At 46.8% G+C, this 21,993-nt stretch overlaps 1 protein-coding gene across 14 annotated transcripts in view; it reads right to left on the bottom strand.

Annotated features, from left to right (window-relative positions):
- The window catches only part of SEMA5A (semaphorin 5A), a 479,052-nt gene that overhangs the window by 247,845 nt on the left and 209,214 nt on the right, over window positions 1-21,993 (bottom strand). For all 14 annotated transcript variants that reach the window (XM_070056841.2, XM_070056840.2, XM_070056845.2 and 11 more), the window contains one exon: window positions 10,128-10,173. In XM_070056841.2, the coding sequence (XP_069912942.1) occupies window positions 10,128-10,173 (46 nt within the window). The remainder of the gene's footprint in view (window positions 1-10,127; window positions 10,174-21,993) is intronic.

Below are 21,993 nucleotides of genomic sequence, written 5' to 3'. Positions count from 1 at the left end.
CATTTCTGAATCAGAAGGAGAAATGCATTTCAGACGACATGAACATGTCCACTTAGCTAGCAGTCTGTCAGGCAGTGTTTGCTACTGGCTTACAGAACTCTCCGGACCTCATTTCACAACATGAAATGACAGACTCAACTATGAAAAGCAGGCATACGTCTCCAGTTTCATTTTTGAGTCTGCAAGTGAAGCAGTTCACTTATAAATGGATAGAGACCATTATAAAAACTTAGGGATATACAATACAATGGAAGGCACTCAATCCTAACGCATGTGTTACTTCTTACCAAGAATAGAAGATGTTTACTTCTGCAGCAGGGACAGTCTGTGAATTCAGGGTGCAGAACCTCAGGACAAGCCTAAGGGAGACACCTGAACATACGGGTGATGCATGTTAGAGTGGGTGCTAATGGGACCCTACCCCGTTCTCCTTCTTGTCACCAGATACTGTCACTGTCGGCTGTCCCCTTCTCTGCAGAATTGGTCTTGGCTGCGAAGAGCCAGGCTGCAACGTGCCCACACTTGGCAGTCCAAAGCTAATACGTGAAGGGCAGGGAGTGGGGAGGGGAGAACTGGGTGGGTAAAAGTCACCACGCTCTTTGCCTCAAACAGGACTGACTGCCATCCTGCTCAAGCTCCAGTGCCGTCTGTGGGTCAGGTGGAGGCTCTGCTCCAGCTGAGGGTAAACCCTTGCCTCCTTCCTTTCTCCGCTGCCCACCTCACTCCCCACCCCTTGGAACATGCCCTCAATACATCACATGATCGTGAAACCCCTTCTGAAACTGTGTTTCTAGGTAACCAGACATTGAACCCCCATACACACAAGGACAAGTTAACCTTTATAGTCACTGTAAGCCAGGGGTCCACTGTGGGTGGTACGGAAGCCAGAGCAAATGAGTATAATAAAGTCCCATATTGGTTACTGATTAAGCAACACTTGTCCTCTGCAGCTCTGTAACCGTCTAAATCTTAGCTCTACCACAAACCAGTTACGTAATCTTGGTTAAATCACATCAATTCTATAAACCTCAACTGCTCCTCCATGAAATATTGAACAGAATACCTGTGAGTTAGGGCTGCTAAGTAACTGAGAAAATGCCAGCGAAGAGAGGAGCTTTGACAAAGACACAAAAATAAATGCTGTCTGGTATGAATGTTGTCATTATTCCATGACAAATTAGCCCATTAATAGGACATCAAATAAGTATAACGTCAAGGTTTGAAGGAGTACACTTCTCCTTAAAGGAATAAGAACCCAGGAACAGTTTTTTGTGGTTGTTATTTTTGTGCAAACTGCTGAACTCTTTACTTAGTATAGATTTGGTCTTCTGTGTTATAAAGTGAATGGGACTGGGGATGGGGGAGGGAGGAGGTGGAGGGGTGAGAGAACAGGTGGGAGAGAGGGTATGGCGGGAATGAACACTATATTCCTAAAGTTGTACTTCTGAAATTCATGAAGTTTGTATTCCTTAAAACAAAGTTTTTTTTTTTTTGGGGGGGGGGTTAAAAATAAACAAACACACAAATAAAAGAGATAGGAACACAGGCATCATATAAGCAATCATAGAAAAAAAAAAATGAAGAGAAGGTTGATACCCATAAAATTTTAATGCTAACAGAGACTTTAGGAAGAATCCAATCTATGCTTCCTTCTTAATCTCCCCTCCAGAATGTACCATGGAGAAAATGGAGGTGCAGAGAGGGTACGTGGTTGGTTCAAAGTATCCCTGCCTGTCATTTATAGAAATCTTCGAATTGTAAATGAATCTGTTTCTTGTTGTATAAAATGGGCATGGTGGGGAATGAAGAGAGGGAACAGGGGACCTTCCTATGACCACCTCTTGTTCCCAGCCCTGACTGCAAGAAAATATCAAACTTGGGGCTGGCGCTGTGTCGCAGTGGGTTAACGCCCTGGCCTGAAGCTCCAGCATCCCATATGGGCGCCGGTTCAAATCCTGAGTGCTCTACTTCCAATCCAGCTCTCTGCTATGGCCTGGGAAAGCAGTAGAAGATGGCCCAGTCCTTGGGCCCCTGCACCCACATGGGAGACACAGAAGAAGTTCCTGGTTCCTGGCTTTGGATCCACGCAGCTCTGGCCGTTACAGCCAATTGGGGAGCGAACCATCGGATGGAAGATCCCTCCCTCTCTCTCTCTCTCTGCCTCTCCTCTCTGTGTAACTCTTTCAAATAAATAAATCTTTAAAAAAAGAGAGAGAGAAAATATTAAACTCAACTCACCCATGTTTGAAGACCTACTGGGTATGCAAACTCCCGTTCCAGTTCTGCCTTGCAGCTGATGGAGGCCATGTCACTGAGTTACGGCCAGTCGAATATGGGCAGAAGGAATGGGCAAATTCTTGGCATGGCCCAACTATCTCCTCTGCACAATCTCCCCATACCACCCACGGAGGGGAGGTTTGAAGGCAGAAATATCATAAGGAAGAATATCTCGGGCTCCCAAACAGCAGCTCAGAAGACAGCCCCGGCAGACTGCACACGGGACGGCTGTGCCAATGAGAAGTGAGTCTTTTCTGTGTGTTTTACCCGTGGGGGCACAGGGTTGTCCGTTAGTGACAGTTAACACAGCTTGATAACACTCTCTGAAACCCGAAAAATCTCAGTCCTCATCTTTGTAAAATACACCTCGGCGACTGTAAATCCTCCAGCAAGGCATGGGAAAAGGAGGCACAAGTGTGTGTAAATGAATGAGCAGGCGACACAGGATTTGGCAGGAATCTTTACCAGGGAGCAAGATCTAAGAGGCCAGGAGCAGAGAGGCAAAGGTTGCACTGTCTTACGGCGCTACCCACAGGTCAAGGTCCACAGGGTGCCATGCAATTACTGTACAAGCAGTGGAAATTAACTTGTCAACCAGACATTGCCTGATAAACTTTAACAAAATACACCCCATCATCCTGCATTAACTCAACCATTAAGGAAATATCTTTGACAACTATGTACTAGGTACCATAAATACACATTCTTAAAAGGGTCAGACAGTAAATAATTAAGGCTTTGTAAGTTACAATTGAGGCCATATCACCAACTTTCATACTTGGCAGCCACAGAGGAATAGATGCCTGTGTACCAATAAAACTTTATTTGCTATGTTCATATACTGACAATATGCAAATGATTGGATGTGGCAGTATCCTAATGAAACTATTATCTGCATGTCTTAGTGTGCTAACCCTTGAAAGGTTATAATAAAGACAATCTAAGATCCTTCCACTTTGATAATGCTGTAATTTTTAATATGCTAAATTAAGGCAAAAATACAGAATACAATCATGATTTTTGAGCTCTACAGGGGAGACAAGCCTCTCCTTGCCCAATTAAAAAAAAGCATAATTTCAAAAAGAAACCAATGTGAATATCTCATTGGAATAATTATTCTGAATTATTAATTGGTATATCATCCTTTAAATTATAGAGAAGATTTCCAACAGAGGGAAGTCATATTACAGTGTTATGACCCATTAGAGAGGGTATTATAAATGACTCAATTTATTTTTAAATTTGATTTCATATTAATAAAAGGAAGCAATTTAAACAAGAATTCCAGCAGCTTCTTCAGAAATGGTCACTAAGGATTCATACATGTGTCGGGTTCTATAGATGAAATCTAAAGACAGAAGTTCTGTGAATTTCCAGAATTTTTGGGATGCTAATCAAGTGACCTTCTCATTGTAGACTGGAAAAACGGCTTCTTCAGAATGCTAGGGCTGAGGCAGAGCCCTCTACCACAGGGCTCTCGACACGGGCACGGAGAGCAATTCTCTTACATAGGCAGGGGCTGACGTGTACACTGCAGGACGCCCAACTACCCGAGTCTCTACCCACTAGATGCCAGCACCAGCCTCCCCGGCCAGCTGTCACAATGGAAAATCTCCCCAGACTGCCAAATGTCCACAGCAGGTAAAACTGACCCTGCTGAGAACAGACACTGCCTAAACCAGAAACCCAATTCCCGAAATCAAATATACAGACAGAGGAGTCCACACCCACCTTGACAAGGGTCAGAGTTCTCTCCGGATATGGATCATGCAGCAAGATTTGCCAGCTTTCCAGTTAGAACCCAGAGGGAGGCAGGTGGCACATTAGTGTACAGATTTCAATCTTTGTGCTTATTCCAGCAGTTGCAAGTGAGAAACAGGCAGCGAATCCCCTTGCCACAGCAACAAAACAATATAAAACCGGATTCCGAGATATTTCCCAAAAGAGCGTATGAAAGACAGCAAGGTTAAATGAACCGCAGTCCCTGGTGTTCGTCTGACTCCGTTCAACAAGCTCTCACCTCGGGCCATCCGCGCCGCACCCCACATGGGCGAGTGTCAGTAATTAGTCTGGGGCCCAGCTGCATTTTTATATTTTTCTAAAAGCTTTGTTCTTGTAAAATAGCCACCACAATTGAGGCAAGAAGCAAAGGGATTTAGACAACGTGACTCTTACCATGCCAGGGAGTGGAGAAGCACCACAGCCATTGGTCACTAGGCCTGGACACAAGAAGTGGTCTTCACGCTGCAGCTAAACTCCCCCAGGAGGTGGGCTACAGGGAGATTCACAGCCCACAGTGGCACGGTGCCTCATCAATGACTTCAATATTCCTCTCCTCATTGGTGAAAAATCAGTTTCCTTCCTTCAATTACAAGCAAGTCTTTCTCTCTGACATACTAAGACATGCCTGTCTGAAGGCCTGAGCCAATCTTCCACGGAAAACCATTTGGCTTCCTGGCACGTTTCTCTGTGAACATTCTTATGGTGGTGCCTGGAGACTGACCTCAGACAACTCAAGTATGAGAGTCACTGCACCCCACTGCCCACTCGAGTCTTCACTGCTAGCAAAAGTGTGCCAGTGTAGTTTACTGGGGAGCAAGCAGTCTCCCGTGGGGAAGGCAAACCCAACCCTCGGCCTTGGAATCGCGGCCTCCAGTACCGGTCTCCCGTACCAGGGTCACCAGGCGACGTCCCCTCCCAGCACCCTGGTCCCCACAGTCCGTGTTTCTCACTGGCGGATGGCAGCAAGGTTCCACAAAGGCGAGCACTCCGCACGGTGATGTTTTTAGGGGCAGTGGCGGTGGGGGGGTGGGGGGGACCACCCTGACCTGAGGACAGGGAGCTGGGCAGGAGGCACCCAGGGGTGTCCCCAGTGTTCCCGCTGCAGCCAAGAAGGGCTCCGGGTGCACAAGGGAGGAGAGCTGGGAACTCCAGGGTGGGGGATGGGGGTGCCCTGGGGCCTCCCGGATCCTGTGAAGGTCGTGAAACAGAAGGGGCAGGAACTCCGCTGAGCATCCACTGTTCATTACTGATGCCAAAGCAGCGTCAAGGTGGGAGAAGAATCTGGGGAAGAGAAATGTAAGACAATACCCAGAGGACGAGACTGGGGCGCAAGGAATGGATGGATGAGCGCCAGGAGCTGCTGCACGGCCCAGAGTCAGCCTCTGGGCTGAGAGACCCCACACGAAAATACGAAGCCTACCCCATGTGCCACCAACGTCATGATGATTAAGACTGCTAAATTCCAAAGGGCTGAAATCTTCACAGGTGTGTGTTTGGACTCGACCACCTAGCAGGCAGCAATCTAACGGCGGCCTGGAATCTAACATGGAGAAATAAGACAGCCCTCCCGGCACACAGAGTGAATTCCAGTGTGCGGTGGGGAGTGCTAGGGAGAGGCAGAGGCTGTGAGATGCTTCAGGGGGAGTCAGCCAACCACACCCAAGAGGGGCTGCCTAGAGGAGACGCCCTGGGTGCAGCTCGGAGGACAAATTAGAGGAGAAGGCTCAGCTATCTGAGAGGGCGCAGCAGGAGCAAATGCTCACAGCTGGGAGACAGCCTACTGGGGTGCAGCTTGTCTTAACCAGACAAGGACGGATGCACACCTACCTGACAGGGAGAGACAGCAGGAGGGGGACCCCGGCACCGCCCAGAGGGGCCGAGATCAGAGGAAGCCCTTTCAGTACTAACCCACTTCCCCCCTTCTGTTCCAGGGGGGGTTCTTCTTTAGTCTGTTTCCCCATTTGTCCACATTTAAAACATGATTTCCTATCTGTGCATAGTCAGAGGGAGGGAGGGGAGAAGGAAATTATCAGCCTGAGATACAGAAATCAATCCAGACGAACCCTGATAAAGAGTAACAGTTCTGTCAAACAGCAGAAGACATACAAGTCACAAACTGCCTCTCCCTCATAGCTCCGACCACACTGCCCAGTGTGGCCGCTCCAGGCACCAGGAAAACTGGGATTCTGCTTAGCCTGGCTGGAGACACACTGGAAGGGCAGTATACACACAGGGGTTGGAAAACTCAGGAACCAAAGCCGGGACAGTAAGTGTAACATGTGTCATTAGTTTCTTGTAATGGGTCGCACGTAGAAATGGTAATATTGTGGACATAATGAAGCAAAATGCCTCACTAAAAATAATCGCTCCTCTCGGTACTTTTTTCACTGACTACCAGATAACCTTAAATGACCAGTGCAGCTCCATCTGCATCTGTTGGGCAGCACGCACACAGCCCTTTCTTTCCCTCTCTTGTTCAACCCTTGGACATATTAAAATGAAAATAAAGTCCTCATAGAAACCAACAAGACCTCTTTCTTGGAGAAACATACAAAAAAATGGTGCCCCGAAGAATTGCTGGCTTCATCCCGGCCCACGCCAAGTGCAGCAGCTGCAGAACTGTGTGCACAGCTGTAGAGGGAGGGAAAGACAGCGCGGGGCACTGCCCTGCAGCAGTGGTACAGTGAGCCCTGTTATCTGCTGGCAGGGTTGCGTCTGCAAAGCCATCATTCAGAAATCCACAGTCTTCTTGCTCAGCTTCTCACCTCAGCAGCTGGCGATTCCGATGAGCTTCCATTCTGCAGGAAGTAACCTTCCACCCCAACTGTACCCCGAGCCGGATCGCCAGCACCGGCGGCCAGGACACAGAGAAGCAGGGGTGGGGAAGCACAGTGAGCTCCCTGGCCCTCGGCGCTGCATCACGTGCCCCTGCAGAGGCCAAGGCATCGGTGACTGTTTGCATCTGTGATACTGACACATGGTCAGCAAGAGATGCAAGAACATCACAACAGACTCCACAACCTTTCACCCAGATTCCCTGTTCACGTCTTACCACCCTGGCCGCCTCACCGCTTCTCTCTGCTTCTGTGCGAGATCCTTCTATGTGTGCTGCAATCTTAGACAAGAGTGCTTCAAAGTTGGTGCACAAATGAAATGGAAAGATAATGAGCATTTCTAGGGCCTTTTACAAGACCCTTCATATGGTAAATTTTAAAACCATTTGCGGATAAGTTGCAGAAATGATACACTTCACACCGACATGTTTTCATCATTTAAAAAAAAAGACATAACCTCTATTATAATCACCAAAATCAGTACATTAAGAGCAATATATTTGTACTTTCTTGTCTACAGACATTGAAATTTTTCCAGTTGTTCCAATGATGTCTTTCATAGAAGGAAGGAGGGGGAGGGGAGGGAGGCAGGTAGGAGGGAAAGGAGGGGGGGGGGACTTTTTTTCTGTTCCAAGATTTCATGTGGACCAGTAACAGCACTTGCGTGTCACGGGCGTTTGTGGTCTTCATGATGGAACAACTCTTCACTCTTTTCTAACTTCTATGACCTGGTAGCCTTTAAAGAGCAGAGGCCAACTTTTTGTGGAAGGTCCCTGAGATGCGGTCTGAGTGCTCCTCATGATGTGACTGTTTCAAGTCCAGGCTGAGACGTCAGGGAGTCTCGCTGTGTCCTCCAGGGCAACAGAACACTGGCCTCATTGTCCCGCCACAGGTGCAGTTTCTTGACTGCTTGGTTAGGACGAGCATTTGCTAGGTTTCTTCCCAGCAAGTCCTACGATTTTCCTCTCGTAACTAGCAAGCATTACGTAGGTAATTACTCTGAAACTACACAAATGTCCTGGCTATCATCAAACTCAGGCTCATCAATGTCAGTATGCAGTGTTCATTTTTGCCTAAATTAATTTTTGTTTGATGCTCGCCAAATCATTTTTCTAATTAAATCATTCCTAAATATTTATTAGGAGACATTATATAGTAAGAAAGAGAAGGACCTTCTGCCCTACTTAATTTATTTTAATGTTAACATATACTCATGGAATCTTATTTAATATAGTGTTTGATAATCTGCCACTATGACTTCTTACTTTGACAAACAAATCATCCCACATTTTTTTCAGTGAGCCCACATCAAGCTTGCTCCTGGGTCCTTCTGAGACACTCTCACCAGATCTGGAATAACGCCTTCATTTCTAGAACAAGCTTTCCCAGGGCTATCTGGGACGTGCCCTGCGCAGCGCTGCAGTCAGCTCCTTCTCCACTGAACGTCAATTCTTTGAGGTGAGTGGCAATTCATATTTAGAAACCAAGTGCGTGTCACATGTGTGCTTGTTACTACTGGGAAGGCAATGCTTCTCGACCCTTGCGGCCACCAGGGCTGAGAACTCAGGAGACAGACGAATGTGTTCACATGTGCCCGCACAGAGCTGTTCTTCACAGCCCAACCGAGATCACACACAGCATGCCCAGTGCTCCCGTCTCCCATGAAATTCAGAGTGAGTGTGTCACGTGGCTCCTATCTGCTGAGAGGTCTACATTTTTATTTAAGATCATTAGAGATAATTTTCAAACAGCATTTGATTAAATTGCTGAGGTTCCCCATAGACCACATACATGTCAGTACAGAAGCCTGATATATGTATACACTGTAGAACGGCTGAATCGAGCTAAGGAGCATACACATTACCACGGTACTCTGTCTTCCACCCCTGTGTCCCAGCAGATTCTTCACGCACAAAAGCTCAGGTGCTATTTGTCTTTCTGTACCTGGCTTCTTTCCCACGACACAATGCCCCTATTATTCTGTTTCCTTATTAATAAATCCCTAATTGTACCAACCAACCAGTTCATTGAAAAGCTTCAGTCATGCCCCAAACTGTGATGGAAAGATAATGGATCTCCAACAATGAAGAAACCATCATGACAGTGATTACCTATGGTTTATACTTTCAAAGAACGAAAGCAAGAAACATGTGCTGAGAAATCCCTACACTTTATCTCCTTCAAATGTCTTAACTGTCACAGAACATACTAGGCTGTACAGGGCTGGCAGGGATTTGTGCCACTCATAGGTGAGTAAACCCACAATTCCTGGGAGTCATGGAGCTGCCCCACAGATCCATGTCTTCAAAGTCCTTGCATTTTACCAATATTTGCATTCACTGGGATACAGCCTTATTTTAAGACCCCGGTGAAGAAAATTTAGTTTAGTATTAACATCCAGCTCTGAAGCCTCCTGACTGTTCACACCACCAGCATCAGAGAGAATGCGATGATATAAATGCTGTCCCGGTCATGCTGTAGGTCTACTACGACCTGAAGAGGATATTAAAATGGCTGCACAGTTTTTTCCAAACCATTTACAGCCCAGGGCTCCTGGCACAGCCCACAAGGAGTTTGCAAATATCAGAGAGGGGCTTGTTTGAGTCACATTCCTTTCTTCTCCAGCAGAGTTTGCTTGCCAGATCTCCCTTACAGACTGGGGGAAGGCGGGGTCGGGGGAGGCTTTTGTGACACAGATCTGCTGCTGAAATGACTACCCATGGTCCACTGTGAGTATCTCAGGCCCACTCCCCACACTGCAGTAGCAGAAGCAGGTGCATCGCATATTTAACTATTACCACTCTTGGCTGTGTGGCTTTCCACCATAATTCATGTTTATGCAATTAGAAATACTGGAGAGGAAGCAAGTATGTCTCCCAGGAGAATGCTGGCTGACTACCAGCAACAAACAATCAATGATGGCTCTAACCTGGGGAGGGGAGCCTCCCAGGCTTTGAGGGAGTTGTCTGTTATCTGAGAATAAGTCAGAATGATACCCAGGAACAGAGAGGGCCACCCAACTGGAGGAAGAGGCTAATTGGGAATTTAGAAGGTGGTGGCTCCCATCTCTTAGGGCAGCTTAGCAGTCCTGCAGCCTGACCAAAGGAGGAGATGAAACCATGCCCTCGTCTCCTTGATTAATACCTTCCCACGCATCCGTCTCCATTGCCCCAAAGACCGAGTTAGTTAACTGCTATGGAAGAGGAAAGCGTCAGAACAAGCAACTGCACTTACCTGGATCAGAGACAGGTCTTCCAGTTGCAACCTGAAGAGGTAGTTTCTAGAAAATACAAAAAGAGAGCAGTTTTAATCAAACAAACAAACACAAAATCCAGTTCACAGAAATTATTAGAACAAATGAGGGAAAAATACTTAATGATTTCAACTTCAGAACCCTTGTCCAGTTAAGAATATGTGCAGGGGCCAGTGCTGTGGCATAGTAGGCTAAGCCTCCACCTGCAATGCGGGCATCCCACAGGGGCACCACGTCCAGCTCCAGCTGCTCCTCTTCCAATCCAGCTCTCTGCTGATGGCCTGGGAAAGGCAGTATAGGTGGCCCAAGTGCTTGGGCCCCTGCACCTACGTGGGAGACCCTTTAGAAGCTCCTGTCTCCTGGCTTTGGATCAGCCCAGCTCCGGCCATGGCAGCCACTTGAGTAGTGAACCAGTGGATGGAGACCTCTCCCTCCCTATCTTCCCCTCTCTCTATCTGTAACTCTCCCTCTCAAATAAATAAAATTTTAAGAAAATAAAAGAATATGTACAGGAATTTTCCTTGAACCCTAGAAACTAGACATGCATTATGTCAACAAGAAAGCTAAGAAACGAGAGGATGTCTGTATGTGTAGGTGTGTGTGCGTGTGCATGTGAGTGTGGGTGGGTGTGTGTGAGCCTAAGTCAGTACTGGCTCTCCCGAGCTCCAATGAAAGAGACCAAGAACCTAGGGTATCATTTGATTCTGACACTGAGTTTAGCATAGGAGGTGACAGAAAACTCTCCGTGCATCTTTACTCTTCCTCATCACCTGAGCTCCCCGTCTTCTCATCTACATTATGAATACAACCCTTGCTGAGTGCTGCAGTACGCGAGCGTGTGGACAGACTTCATGTACAGCAAACTCAGAGACATGAACTTGTCAGTGAGCCCACATGAAATCAATACCAGACACAGCTCTGCTGCCCAAGTGTGAAACAGGAAATCAGAGAAAAGAAAACTACCTTTAGTCAGCAGGGGAGGGGAATGACAGTGGAGATCAGCCGAGCACAGAGAGAAGGAAAAACAGACACTGCTTGCATTAGGCTTCGGCTACAAACCAGCACAGCCTTTGGAAACAACTAAGGGGCTGCCCTCTCAGGATGATGTGTTGGCCTCTCTGAGGCCAGGGACTCCTCCTGGGGTGGCAGCATCCAGGGACAAGGGAGGAGAGGGGCCAGGTCTGGAACAAGCATGGCAGGAAGAAATTGGCGTAGGGCAGAACACCGACCCTAAGTCATGAGTGAGTGTGGGGAGGCGCCTGCGAGAAGCTGACAATGGCTCAGTCTGCGGCTGTGTCTACCACACTTAGAGACCATTTGCACGACCACTAAGAAGCACAGGTGACTTCCTCTCTGATGGAAGGGATAAGTATCGCAGGCTGGACATGCTAACCCAGCAGAAGTTGACAAGCAATGGCTCAGTGAGGTCAAGGGCACAGGCTTTGCAAAGACGAAGCAAGAGGCCTGTGGTTGTGGATGGACATGGGCAGATCAGGACGGAAGCAGATACTCAGTGGCATGTGTACACACACCATGGGGGACGAAAGGGATGACACGCACTCGTAGCGGTCTCGTGACTCCAGACATCCCCCCGTGTCCTCCACACTGGGATCCTGTGCTCAGTGAAAACTGCTTCCCCTAAGCCTTTGCTTGGAGCCTCTCGACCACAGAGTCACCAGCGTCGCTTCTAGAAGCATGGCTTAGCTCAGACCACGCCCTCCACAATGCCACTTGGGGAAACCCCTCCCTTTCCTTTATCAGGACTGAGTGACAGCTCTGTTTGTGGAGCCAGATATAGAACCCTGGGGGAGGAGGGAGGGTATGGCAGGAGAGCAGGGCACCACGAATGTGCAAAGCTCCCAGCAGCAATGCCACTGGCGGGGTGGCAGCATGGACTCGGTGCCCATGTGGGAGAGCATGATCAAGACGCCATGGTAAACCTGCACAGGCTGGCTGGCTGGCACCTCCAGGCTCGCCAAGCACTCAAATGTTGGGAAACGGAAACCAGCACACACGTCCTCAACACATACACACACAGCTACATCCTTGAAGTGGGAGGCTCCAAGTGGCACGAGAGTCAACTACCGGCCATAACACACCAACGGCCTGTGTAAGCACCTCAACTTCTGCCTACACACCATGACCCACATGGCTTGCCGGCTGCAAGAAGTCTCTCCTCACAACAGGAGACATCACCGCCTCGTGGTTAAGACTAAAGTGTGCAAAAGCTACAGCTCTACCACCATGACCTTGAGAAGGAAGGTCAACCACTCTATGTCTACTGTTTACCTGTTACAAAATGGAGTTAGTAATCATATCTATCCCCTTGGGTCATTGTGGGGTGTAAATCCAAGGAAAACAGATACTATGGTATATGACCATTTTAAGCAACAATAGCAACTTCCAGTTCATTTATGGAACAGGATTAAAATTTCTAGCTGGTGCCATGGCTCACTAGGCTAATCCTCCGCCTTGCGGCGCCGGCACACCAGGTTCTAGTCCGTCGGGGCGCTGGATTCTGTCCCGGTTACTCCTCTTCCAGGCCAGCTCTCTGCTATGGCCCGGGAGTGCAGCAGAGGATGGCCCAAGTCCTTGGACCCTGTACCCCATGGGAGACCAGGATAAGTACCTGGCTCCTGCCATCGGATCAGTGCAGCGCACCGGCCACAGCGGCCATTGGAGGGTGAACCAACGGCAAAGGAAGACCTTTCTCTCTGTCTCTCTCTCTCTCACTGACCACTCTGTCAAAAAAAAAAAAAAAATTTCCAAGCACGCTGAAATTCACGGCATTTTCCCCATTGCCCAGGGAAAGGAAGAGAGGCCGTGCCTTCAGCAATGACCAGTTAAGAAGGAATATGAAGCAGTTCTTCCTGCCTGTTCTTTGTTGGGGTTGTTGTCTACAGGGACTGCAGTGGAGCTACTGGGCTTTTAGAAAAGTGAACAGTAGGGGGGCCACCTGCAACCCCAGTATCCCACGCAGGTGCCAGTTCAAGTCCCAGCTGCTGCACTTTCCATCCCGCTCCCTGCTAATGTGCTTGGGAAAGCAGAAGTTGGTCAAAGTCCTTGGGCCCCTGCACCCATACGGGAGGACCCAGATGAAGCTCTTGGCTCTGGCTGTGGCCGGCCCCAGCCCTGGCTACTGCAGTCATTTGGGAAGTGAAACAGGGGTTCAAAGACCTCTCTCTGCCTCTCCCTCTCTTTGTAACTCTGCCTTTCAAATAAATGAATCTTTTATTGAGGGTAGAGTTACAAGCAGTGAAAGGTAGAGCCAGAGAGAGAGGTCTTCCATCTACTGGTTCATTCCCCAAGGGGCCAAAACAGGCGGAGCTGAGCCAACATGAAGCCATGAGCTTCTTCTGGGTCTCCCATGCAGATGCAGGAGCACCAAGGACTTGGGCCATCTTCTACGCTTTCCCAGGCCATAGCAGAGAGCTGGATCAGAAGTGGAGCAGCTGGGACTCGAACTGGCGCCCATATGGGATGCCAGCACTGCAACCAGTGGCTTTACCTGCTATGCCACAGCACCGGCTCCTACCATATTTATTACAGTTTTCAAAGGTTTAAAACATACTTTGGGGTGGGCACTGGTGCAGTTAAGATACCACTTTAAAATATGCCCTTTGGTATATCCACATCCCAACTCAGAGTGCTTGGGTTTAAGTCTCCCCTCCACCGTCAATTCCAGCTTCTTATTAATCTACAGCCCAGGAGGCAACATGTTACGGGTAGGAGGCTGAGTCCCAGACATGCATATGGGAGACGTGGATTGTGTTCCCAGCTCCTGGACTTTTGGGAGGTGAACGAGCAAACAAATGGAGTATGTGAGTCTTTCTCTCTTCTTCCCTCTCCTACCCTCTCATTCTTCCTCTCAAATAAAATAAATAAATTATGTCCCTGGAATGACCAGTATTGTGGTACAGCAGGATATGCTAATGATGCTGGCAACCCATATGCCAGTGCCAGTTTGAGGTCCAGCTGCTCCTCTTCCAATCCAGGTCCCTGCTAATGCACCTGGGAGAGCAGCAGAGGATGGCCCAAGTATCTGGGCTCCTGCCACCCACATGGGTGCCCTGATGCGCTTTTATGTTCCTGGCTTTGGCCTGCTCCAGCCCAGGCCTTTTAGGAATTTAGGGAGTGAGTGAACCAGTGGATGGAAGATTCTGTCTCTCTCCCTCTCTCTCCCTCCCTTTGTCACTCTGCCTTTCAAATAAAAAAGTCTTTTTAAAAACTGAAAAAGGTGACATCAGAAATGAAACACTTGTGGAACTCTACCCAGCTTCCCGGATCCTAAGCATCGGACAGAACAAAGTGTGGATTTTGCTATTCTCAAACTCCTTTCTTCAAATGATTTTGTTCCAAGTACAAACCCAAGCTCATTTTGCTCTAAGAAAAATTCCAAACCCGCCAGCAACTCGAGAGATCTGAAATCTCTCAAGACAGCTTGATCCATCACAGTTTAGTTCCACGACCTGCAAAGTTAAAGGTTACAAAAAGAAAAGAAAATCCTCTCTAACGGGAACAACAAAATTGATATTCCCAGATGTTGAGCCACTCACACACTAAAGTAAGATCTATGGTCCCCTACAAGTGGCCATTCTCCAGGGCATTAGAGAAGAGGCAACCACTTTATCTTGCAATTGTGAGAGCACAGAGGAGGGGGAACAATATACGTGAGGCTCAAGAGAAAAGCCACCAACCCTCCCAACGGGAATGAGGAAGGCACCTGGCTCCTAGCCAGCCCAGAATGCTAACCAAATGTTGCTCAGAGGGTGCGATTCTCCAGCAGGGCAACGCTTCGAGCGACCCCAAGCATTTAAGTGGTCTCATTAATCTTCCTAACACCCTAGATGTAAATAGGTAGGAATAAGGAATTTTGCCTTTCTCCAGGGAGAAAAGCAGTGGTGCAAGAGACCGAGAGAATAGATTCTTCGAGTGCACGACTTGCACAGCTTGGGGGAGCTGGGCTGCCATTCCATTTTTCTGCTCTTATGGAAGTACAAAGCAAGAGTTTACCCAGTTAGAAACGTTCAGGTTTACAACTGAAGTAAATAGAAATATGAATTTCCCATTCCTTAGAAGGGACCTACTTGCTTCAAACGTCTTGAAATAAAAATTGAAACTGCATTCAAATGCAATAGACCATATTACTTCTGGAGTCGTGACATACGGGCAATACACAGATCCAATGGACTGAATAATTCAAACCGCGCACCTATTAAAGGTAGCACATCAGAACGACAATACCAAAGCCCAGTGAGCCTTTTTACCACTCAGTACTGAGTGGGTTTTCTCCCTCTTCACAGGAGTTTATTTCTTATTGACTCTAGGATCAAATCACTCATTCCTGGGTCCCTTTAAGAGCCCCCATGGTCCACAAGGACAAACTGTCAAGCACAACCATGTATTCCCAGAGGGAGCAGTACGGGCCCCAGTAGACCAAGTTCAACTGTGTCTCCATGTAAAGTAATAAAATTCAGCCAGCATTAAAGAAAAGGTTGGACCTTCATGAGCATGTTAACTAAATGACTTTTGTCTAGAGACACTATAAAATTTAACTCTGACCTCTGTTAATTATGAAAGACACAGTCGTTTTAAAACGACAATCTCTTAGAATAACTCAATTGGTCTCTGATGAATACGACTATAAAATCAAAGAGAAAATTTCAAGTTCTTACTCAACATGTAAGGCAGAAGCTTGCTTGTCAGTGGAGACAGAATTAGTAAGGGAAGTGGACCTGTGTTCTGCGCTGACAAAACAGAGATACAAAGTAAGCAGATCTCATAAAAACATTGTAGCAATGGTGATAAACACTTGTTGCTCCTGAAGTTCAGATTCAAGTTGATCACCAATCTGAAGTCGGAATCACTGCACATCAGTTAGCACCTTATAAGTTCAAGAGCTGACATCCACTGAGAATCGTTCTCGCCTATACCTCTCAGCTTTACTGTGCCCATGGCTTCCTCACTGCAGTCTTCCAACCTATGACTTAGGACCCAACTGTCACAAGGCAGGAACAGTGACGACACCCAACCTGATGCCCAAATGGTCAACTGAAGTTTTAAAAAAAAATCTGCTTGTGACTTTGAAGCTGAGAAAAAAACAGTAACTGTCTTTTAAAACAATGTTTTGGCTGGCACCGCGGCTCACTAGGCTAATCCTCCACCTTGCAGAGCCGGCACACCAGGTTCTAGTCCCGGTCGGGGCACCGGATTCTGTCCCGGTTGCCCCTCTTCCAGGCCAGCTCTCTGCTGTGGCCAGGGAGTGCAGTGGAGGATGGCCCAAGTCCTTGGGCCCTGCACCCCATGGGAGACCAGGAGAAGTACCTGGCTCCTGCCATCGGATCAGCGCGGTGCGCCGGCCGCGGCGGCCATTGGAGGGTGAACCAACGGCAAAGGAAGACCTTTCTCTCTGTCTCTCTCTCTCTCACTGTCCACTCTGCCTGTCAAAAAAAAAAAAAAATGTTTTTATAAAAAAAAGTTTCAATTATCCAAAAGTAAATATGGTGCTGTGTCACTTAACAAACAGAAATGCCTTCTGGGACACCCATCCGTTGTGACTGAGCTGTAGGGACATCATAGAGTGAGCTTACGCCAGCTAAACAGGCAACGTAAGCCTAGGGGAACAGCATCGTATTATGTGGCCCACAGAGCTCACTGTGAAGTCATGTTGTTCCACCTGGCTGGGCTGAACATCTCAACTGCACCCCGAGCTTGAAAGGATGTGAAGACCTGAGCTCATCACATGGCTGACTTGTGCAGCTCACCATCCCACCCGGAACTGCTGTTCCCAATGATTTTCTTGATGCTTGTTCATTGTGAGCAAACTTCTGGATTCTTTTTTTTTTTTTTTTAATGGTAATCAGCATCCTAAAAATTATCTTTTTCATCTGCTTCTTCACAGACTTTTCAAGGGTTAGATTTCAAAATTTCAAGGCTGTCTCAACCATTTCAGCACTGTATTTAAATAGAACACACTTAGTTCAAAGTTTTAGAATTCTAATGGTTTATTTTAATGACACATATTTAAATATAACAAATAAAATCATTTATTAGCTACCACCTCAGTCAAAAAAGTATATACTCTTTGTGCCAAAAAAAAGTCTAACTTCACTGTGATTTTACTGTTGTCCTATGAGCCCAGTAGTCACTCTCCCAGAATCATACTGATTTATTCCACCTCTCTTTTTCTTATTCTAACACTGGAAATTCATTGTTGTTAAAGTAAATGATTGAATGCAGTCTTATTTTTGCTCTTATCCACAGGCAGAAATTCTGATAGGAACAAACTTGCATTGGATGAAAAGTTCCCATTATCACAAAATCAATAGAAAGTAGTAGGAGTGTAACATTAACTAAATCAGGGTGCTTAAGTTTTCAAAAAAAAAACCTCACAATACCACCATAGTTCTAAATTTACAAAACAAAAATTGTGATGTTGTGCAAATCTCCCATACACACACCCAGAGAACTCTATTGTTCAAACCTTATATTAGGGTAGTATTTTTGTATTTTTAAAGTGTACTTATTTATTCTTATTTATTGAAATGGAGAGAGAGAGCTGGATCTTCTATCTGCTGGTTCACTCCCCCGATACCTTGCAAGAGCCAGCACTGTGCCAGGCTGAAGCAGGAGCCAGCAGCTCCATCTGAGTCCCCCCAGTGGGTGGCAGGAAGCCAAGTTCTTATTCACCATCTGCTGCCTCCCGCAGGGCACATTAGCAAAAAGCAGCATCAGAAGCAGAAGTGGCACTGGATCTGGGGCATCCTAAGTGGCAGCTAAACAGGCTATGCCACACACCCACCCCATGGCCTTCTATTCATGTCAAACCTCTTAAGAGCACTCATTACTAGAAATAAGGTTCAAAGAATACATCAAAATTGACATCCAAGGGTGCTATTAACATTTAAATACCAAGAGTAAAAGGTGCAGAAATGGATGGATAGCCTTTTGTTCTGCAGTAGAATGACATACTCACAACAAGGATGGATTTTTAATGGCATGCAATAAATTATGACCAATGCTGTCAGCAAATCTTAGCGACACAAAATCACAAAAACCTTTTCCCATAAGTGTACTTAGGCAAACGTTATTTTTCAATGTGTTAATAATTGCACTGATAGTTTTAATTTTTCTATGCTTTAATGATTACTTGGAAATCTCAAAGTGCTTTCAGGATTCTGGATGATGAGTAAGTCTGCCAGGTATGTGATATATTCTTTTCTATGTTTTACTTAATTGAGATATTTTTTTCATTTGAAAAAACAGCAAGTGAATATTCTGATTCATCTAGCCAGTTATCTTTCTAGAACATTTAAAAGGAAGATCTCTAAATACAACTATTTTTCTTGGTTATCTTCAGAGTTAGTAAAGCTAAGATATTTTTTCTCACGTATCTTCAAGTAATAAAATAATTGCAGCTCATTCTCCCATATGCTCAACCCCAAGTCTTGCTGAAGTGACCTTTGGCCCTTTGGCCCACCCCTTTCCACTAGTATCCATCACTGCCAACCCGCTCTGAAATGTCTCAAGTCTGGCTCCTCGTCCCCATTTCCAACATCACTGGTCTAAGTTTGAGGTTTCTCTCTTACTGACCCCCAACCTCTAGCTGCCATTCCTGCCTCCAAACTCTCCAAACACGAGCAGTTCTGCACAGAGAGTGGTACAACCATCTTCCTGCGGCAAATCTGAGCGTGGAAGCCGGAGACGTAGAAACAGCCTGGACTCCTCGATGCCTCCTGCACAGGTTCTCAGATCTGCCAAGCCAACAGCTGATGGGCAGCTTGACTAAACCAAAAACTGGAAGGACTTCCAAAAACTGATCAAAATGATCGGCGTTGGGGTCTTCATCTGTGCACCCCTGAAAAGCCTCAAGGTGACTCCTATGAGGACCCGTGTTGGGGACTCACAGTGAGGCTCCCGGGCCTCTGACAGTGACTTTCCCTTCTCCGTCTCTAGGAAGTCCCACCACGCAGTCAGGATCTCTGGCTCTCCCCATGTGGCTCTCTCTGGCTTGTCAGATTGCCAACACAGGCCAAAGCCCAACTGGAACCTTTGACCTTGTCATTTTAGGGCTCTTAACTCAGGCCTCCACTGGAGAACTTAATTGCTTGTGTCTCTGTCAGATCACTTGGCCCGTGAGTTGATATTTCACCTTGCGCTCTCTGCTCCAAGTCCCACTTCTGCCGTGACAGCTCAGAGCACCCACAGACACTGCACAGACAAATGGAGATGGCTGTGTTCCAACAGAACTTCACTGACAGGAGCAGGTGGCCAAGCCCGGAGCTGCAGCTTGCTGGCCTTGCACTAGACCTCAGTGTGGTCATCAGGTTGAGAACACGAATTATCTTTGTTTCCTTGATACCTTCAATGCTTTCTGGCATAAAGTCGGCCTAATGAATACTTGAGGAAGGCAAAGTCGTGAAAGACTCACTACATAAACTAATAAATTCTGGTGGAGCCCAAGGGGACTGGCTAGAAGCAAAGCTGTCTAGACTCAAAACCTGTAGCACACACATCCACACAAACTGAAGTGATGGCTGAATTATTATCCTTAGTTGTCGGCTCAGTCCTGTGCTTTGCAGGGCGGGGGAGATGATCAATTCATTCACTAAAAACTAAATAACTTTTCTTCTAGGTTTATCTTCTTGCAACTCAAAGAGAAAACAAGAGGACTTTTTTTTCTGCCAAAGGCTACCCTATGCCCTTTGCTGGTTATAACACACAATCCTTACTCACCTGGACCATGGGAGTGGACCCTGGACCTGTGGGAGTGGCCAGCTTAGGAATCCTAATTTTGAATGGCCCCCTGAGCTGATACTTAGGTGCACAGATGTTTGGAACATACTGGATCAAAGGTAACAAAGCCAGGAGAGAGGGGACTTTCTACCCCGATGAAACGTTGCAGGAAAGCAGAGAACAGATAGGAGGCCAAGCCCAGACAATCTTAAGAGAAAACTCCCACCCATGCATCCAGTGCCAGCGCTGAGGACAAAAGGGGTGCAGAGGAGAAAATATTTAAGCCCTCAAGGAGAGGCCTGAACACAACTGGGGACGGGGAGAGAAGCAGGGATGAAAAGCAGGCTCCTCCCACCAGCAATTCCTCCTCTCAGGCCACAGTTAAGGGAGACACAGCTCAGCAGCCTCAGCACCCCAGGTCTCTGCACCACAGGGCCAACTGATCTGGGGAGTCACTCATCACTGACACACAGAACACGCCATCTTCAATTGTGCAAACTGGGCTGTTAGGTAACCTTTGGAGAGGAGGTAGGAAAGTGGTTAGCGGAAGCAGAATGCTCATCTCTTAAGCAGTTTCAGTTTTCCCTTCAATTATATTTTGCTTCCAACAGACTGATTCTAGAACGTGAGTTAAAAGCAGAAAGATACTGGCCACTTTTTAAGAAGTGGATTTTACCTGAGCCCCAACGTTCGTCTGTTGTTTAGAACACGTGGCCAAGTCGTATGAAAGGAGAAGCCTGTCCGTTTATTCACAGTGATCTCACAAGAAGATGCTTTGCTAAAATCATTAATTGGGGGGTCAGAGGCTGGGTTCTTTTTAAGCAAACCAAAACCCAAGTCAGTGTAACTGGAAAAGGAAACTTAAGCAGAACCAGTCTGAAACCACCAACTAACCTCTAACGGGAGACTTCACCAATAACCTCTAACTAGGAACTTTCCACGTGACCAAATCCATTTTCTCAGTTGCTTCCTCAAAAAACACCTTGTAACACTTTCCTCTCTCACTGCTACCTCAACTCCAAGTGCAGAACTGAACTCTTTGTGGTCTGGTGCTGCCTAACTCACAAGTCACTGAATATTCGAATGCACCTGCTACAATTTCAATGACTAAGCTTATCTCTGAACAGTTCCCAATACTCCAGGCAAAGTCAACCCCACAAAAACAAAAGGCTTGTTTGTCTTTAGTTTTCTGGATTCAAACCACGGAAAAAAGAAATGGTTCAAAACAATATACCAGAAAATTTCAACCAATCAGCTGATTGTTACTTTAAAGGAGACCAAACTCTGCCTTGGAAGCACTCAGATTTTAGTTAAGTTTTGCTTTGTTTTGTTTTCATGTTTTGATAATAAACAAGCTGAACAGAAATCTACCCTATTTGCTGTACAGACAGATTCAGAAGTACTTTCTGCTATATAGATACAATCTATTGACTCCAATGTCCTCAAGGTATTTTTTTTTTTTTTTTTTTGACAGGCAGTTAGACAGTGAGAGAGAGACAGAGAGAAAGGTCTTCCTTTTTCCATTGGTTCACCCCTCAAGTGGCCGCTACGGCTGGCGCGCTGCACCAATCCAAAGCCAGGAGCCAGGTGCTTCCTCCTGGTCTCCCATGCAAGCACACGGCCCAAGCACTTGGGCCATCCTCTACTGCCTTCCCGGGCCACAGCAGAGAGCTGGACTGGAAGAGGAGCAACCAGGACAGAACCAGTGCCCCAACCAGGACTAGAACCTGGGGTATCGGTGCCATAGGCGGAGGTTTAGCCAACTGAGCCGCAGGGCCGGCCAAGTCAAGGTATTCTTATAGGATGCTCAGGTATGGGCTGGTACTCATGTTGGGTCACAAATGCAAGGGGATTCATCAATCCCCTTGTTATCTTTATAATATTCTTATTTTGCTATGTAACTTTGACAGAATTTGAATCAAACATTTCCGAGGATACAAATCATCATATTTATCATCAGTTACGATTATGAGCCAGGTGAGTCTTCAGATGTCCACGTTATTCACGGCGTACAGTTTAACCACATGGACACTCAAGTGCATATGCGAGAGCTTCAGGTAAAGCCTTCTGATAAAGCACCCCGTGCCCTTCAGTTTACATGTTGTCACACAG

The sequence above is a fragment of the Oryctolagus cuniculus genome, chromosome 14 (assembly GCF_051225735.1).
Source record: "Oryctolagus cuniculus isolate XC-2025 breed Fujian yellow rabbit chromosome 14, ASM5122573v1, whole genome shotgun sequence".
Taxonomy (NCBI): domain Eukaryota; kingdom Metazoa; phylum Chordata; class Mammalia; order Lagomorpha; family Leporidae; genus Oryctolagus; species Oryctolagus cuniculus.
This window is presented reverse-complemented; position numbering and strand designations above follow the sequence as displayed.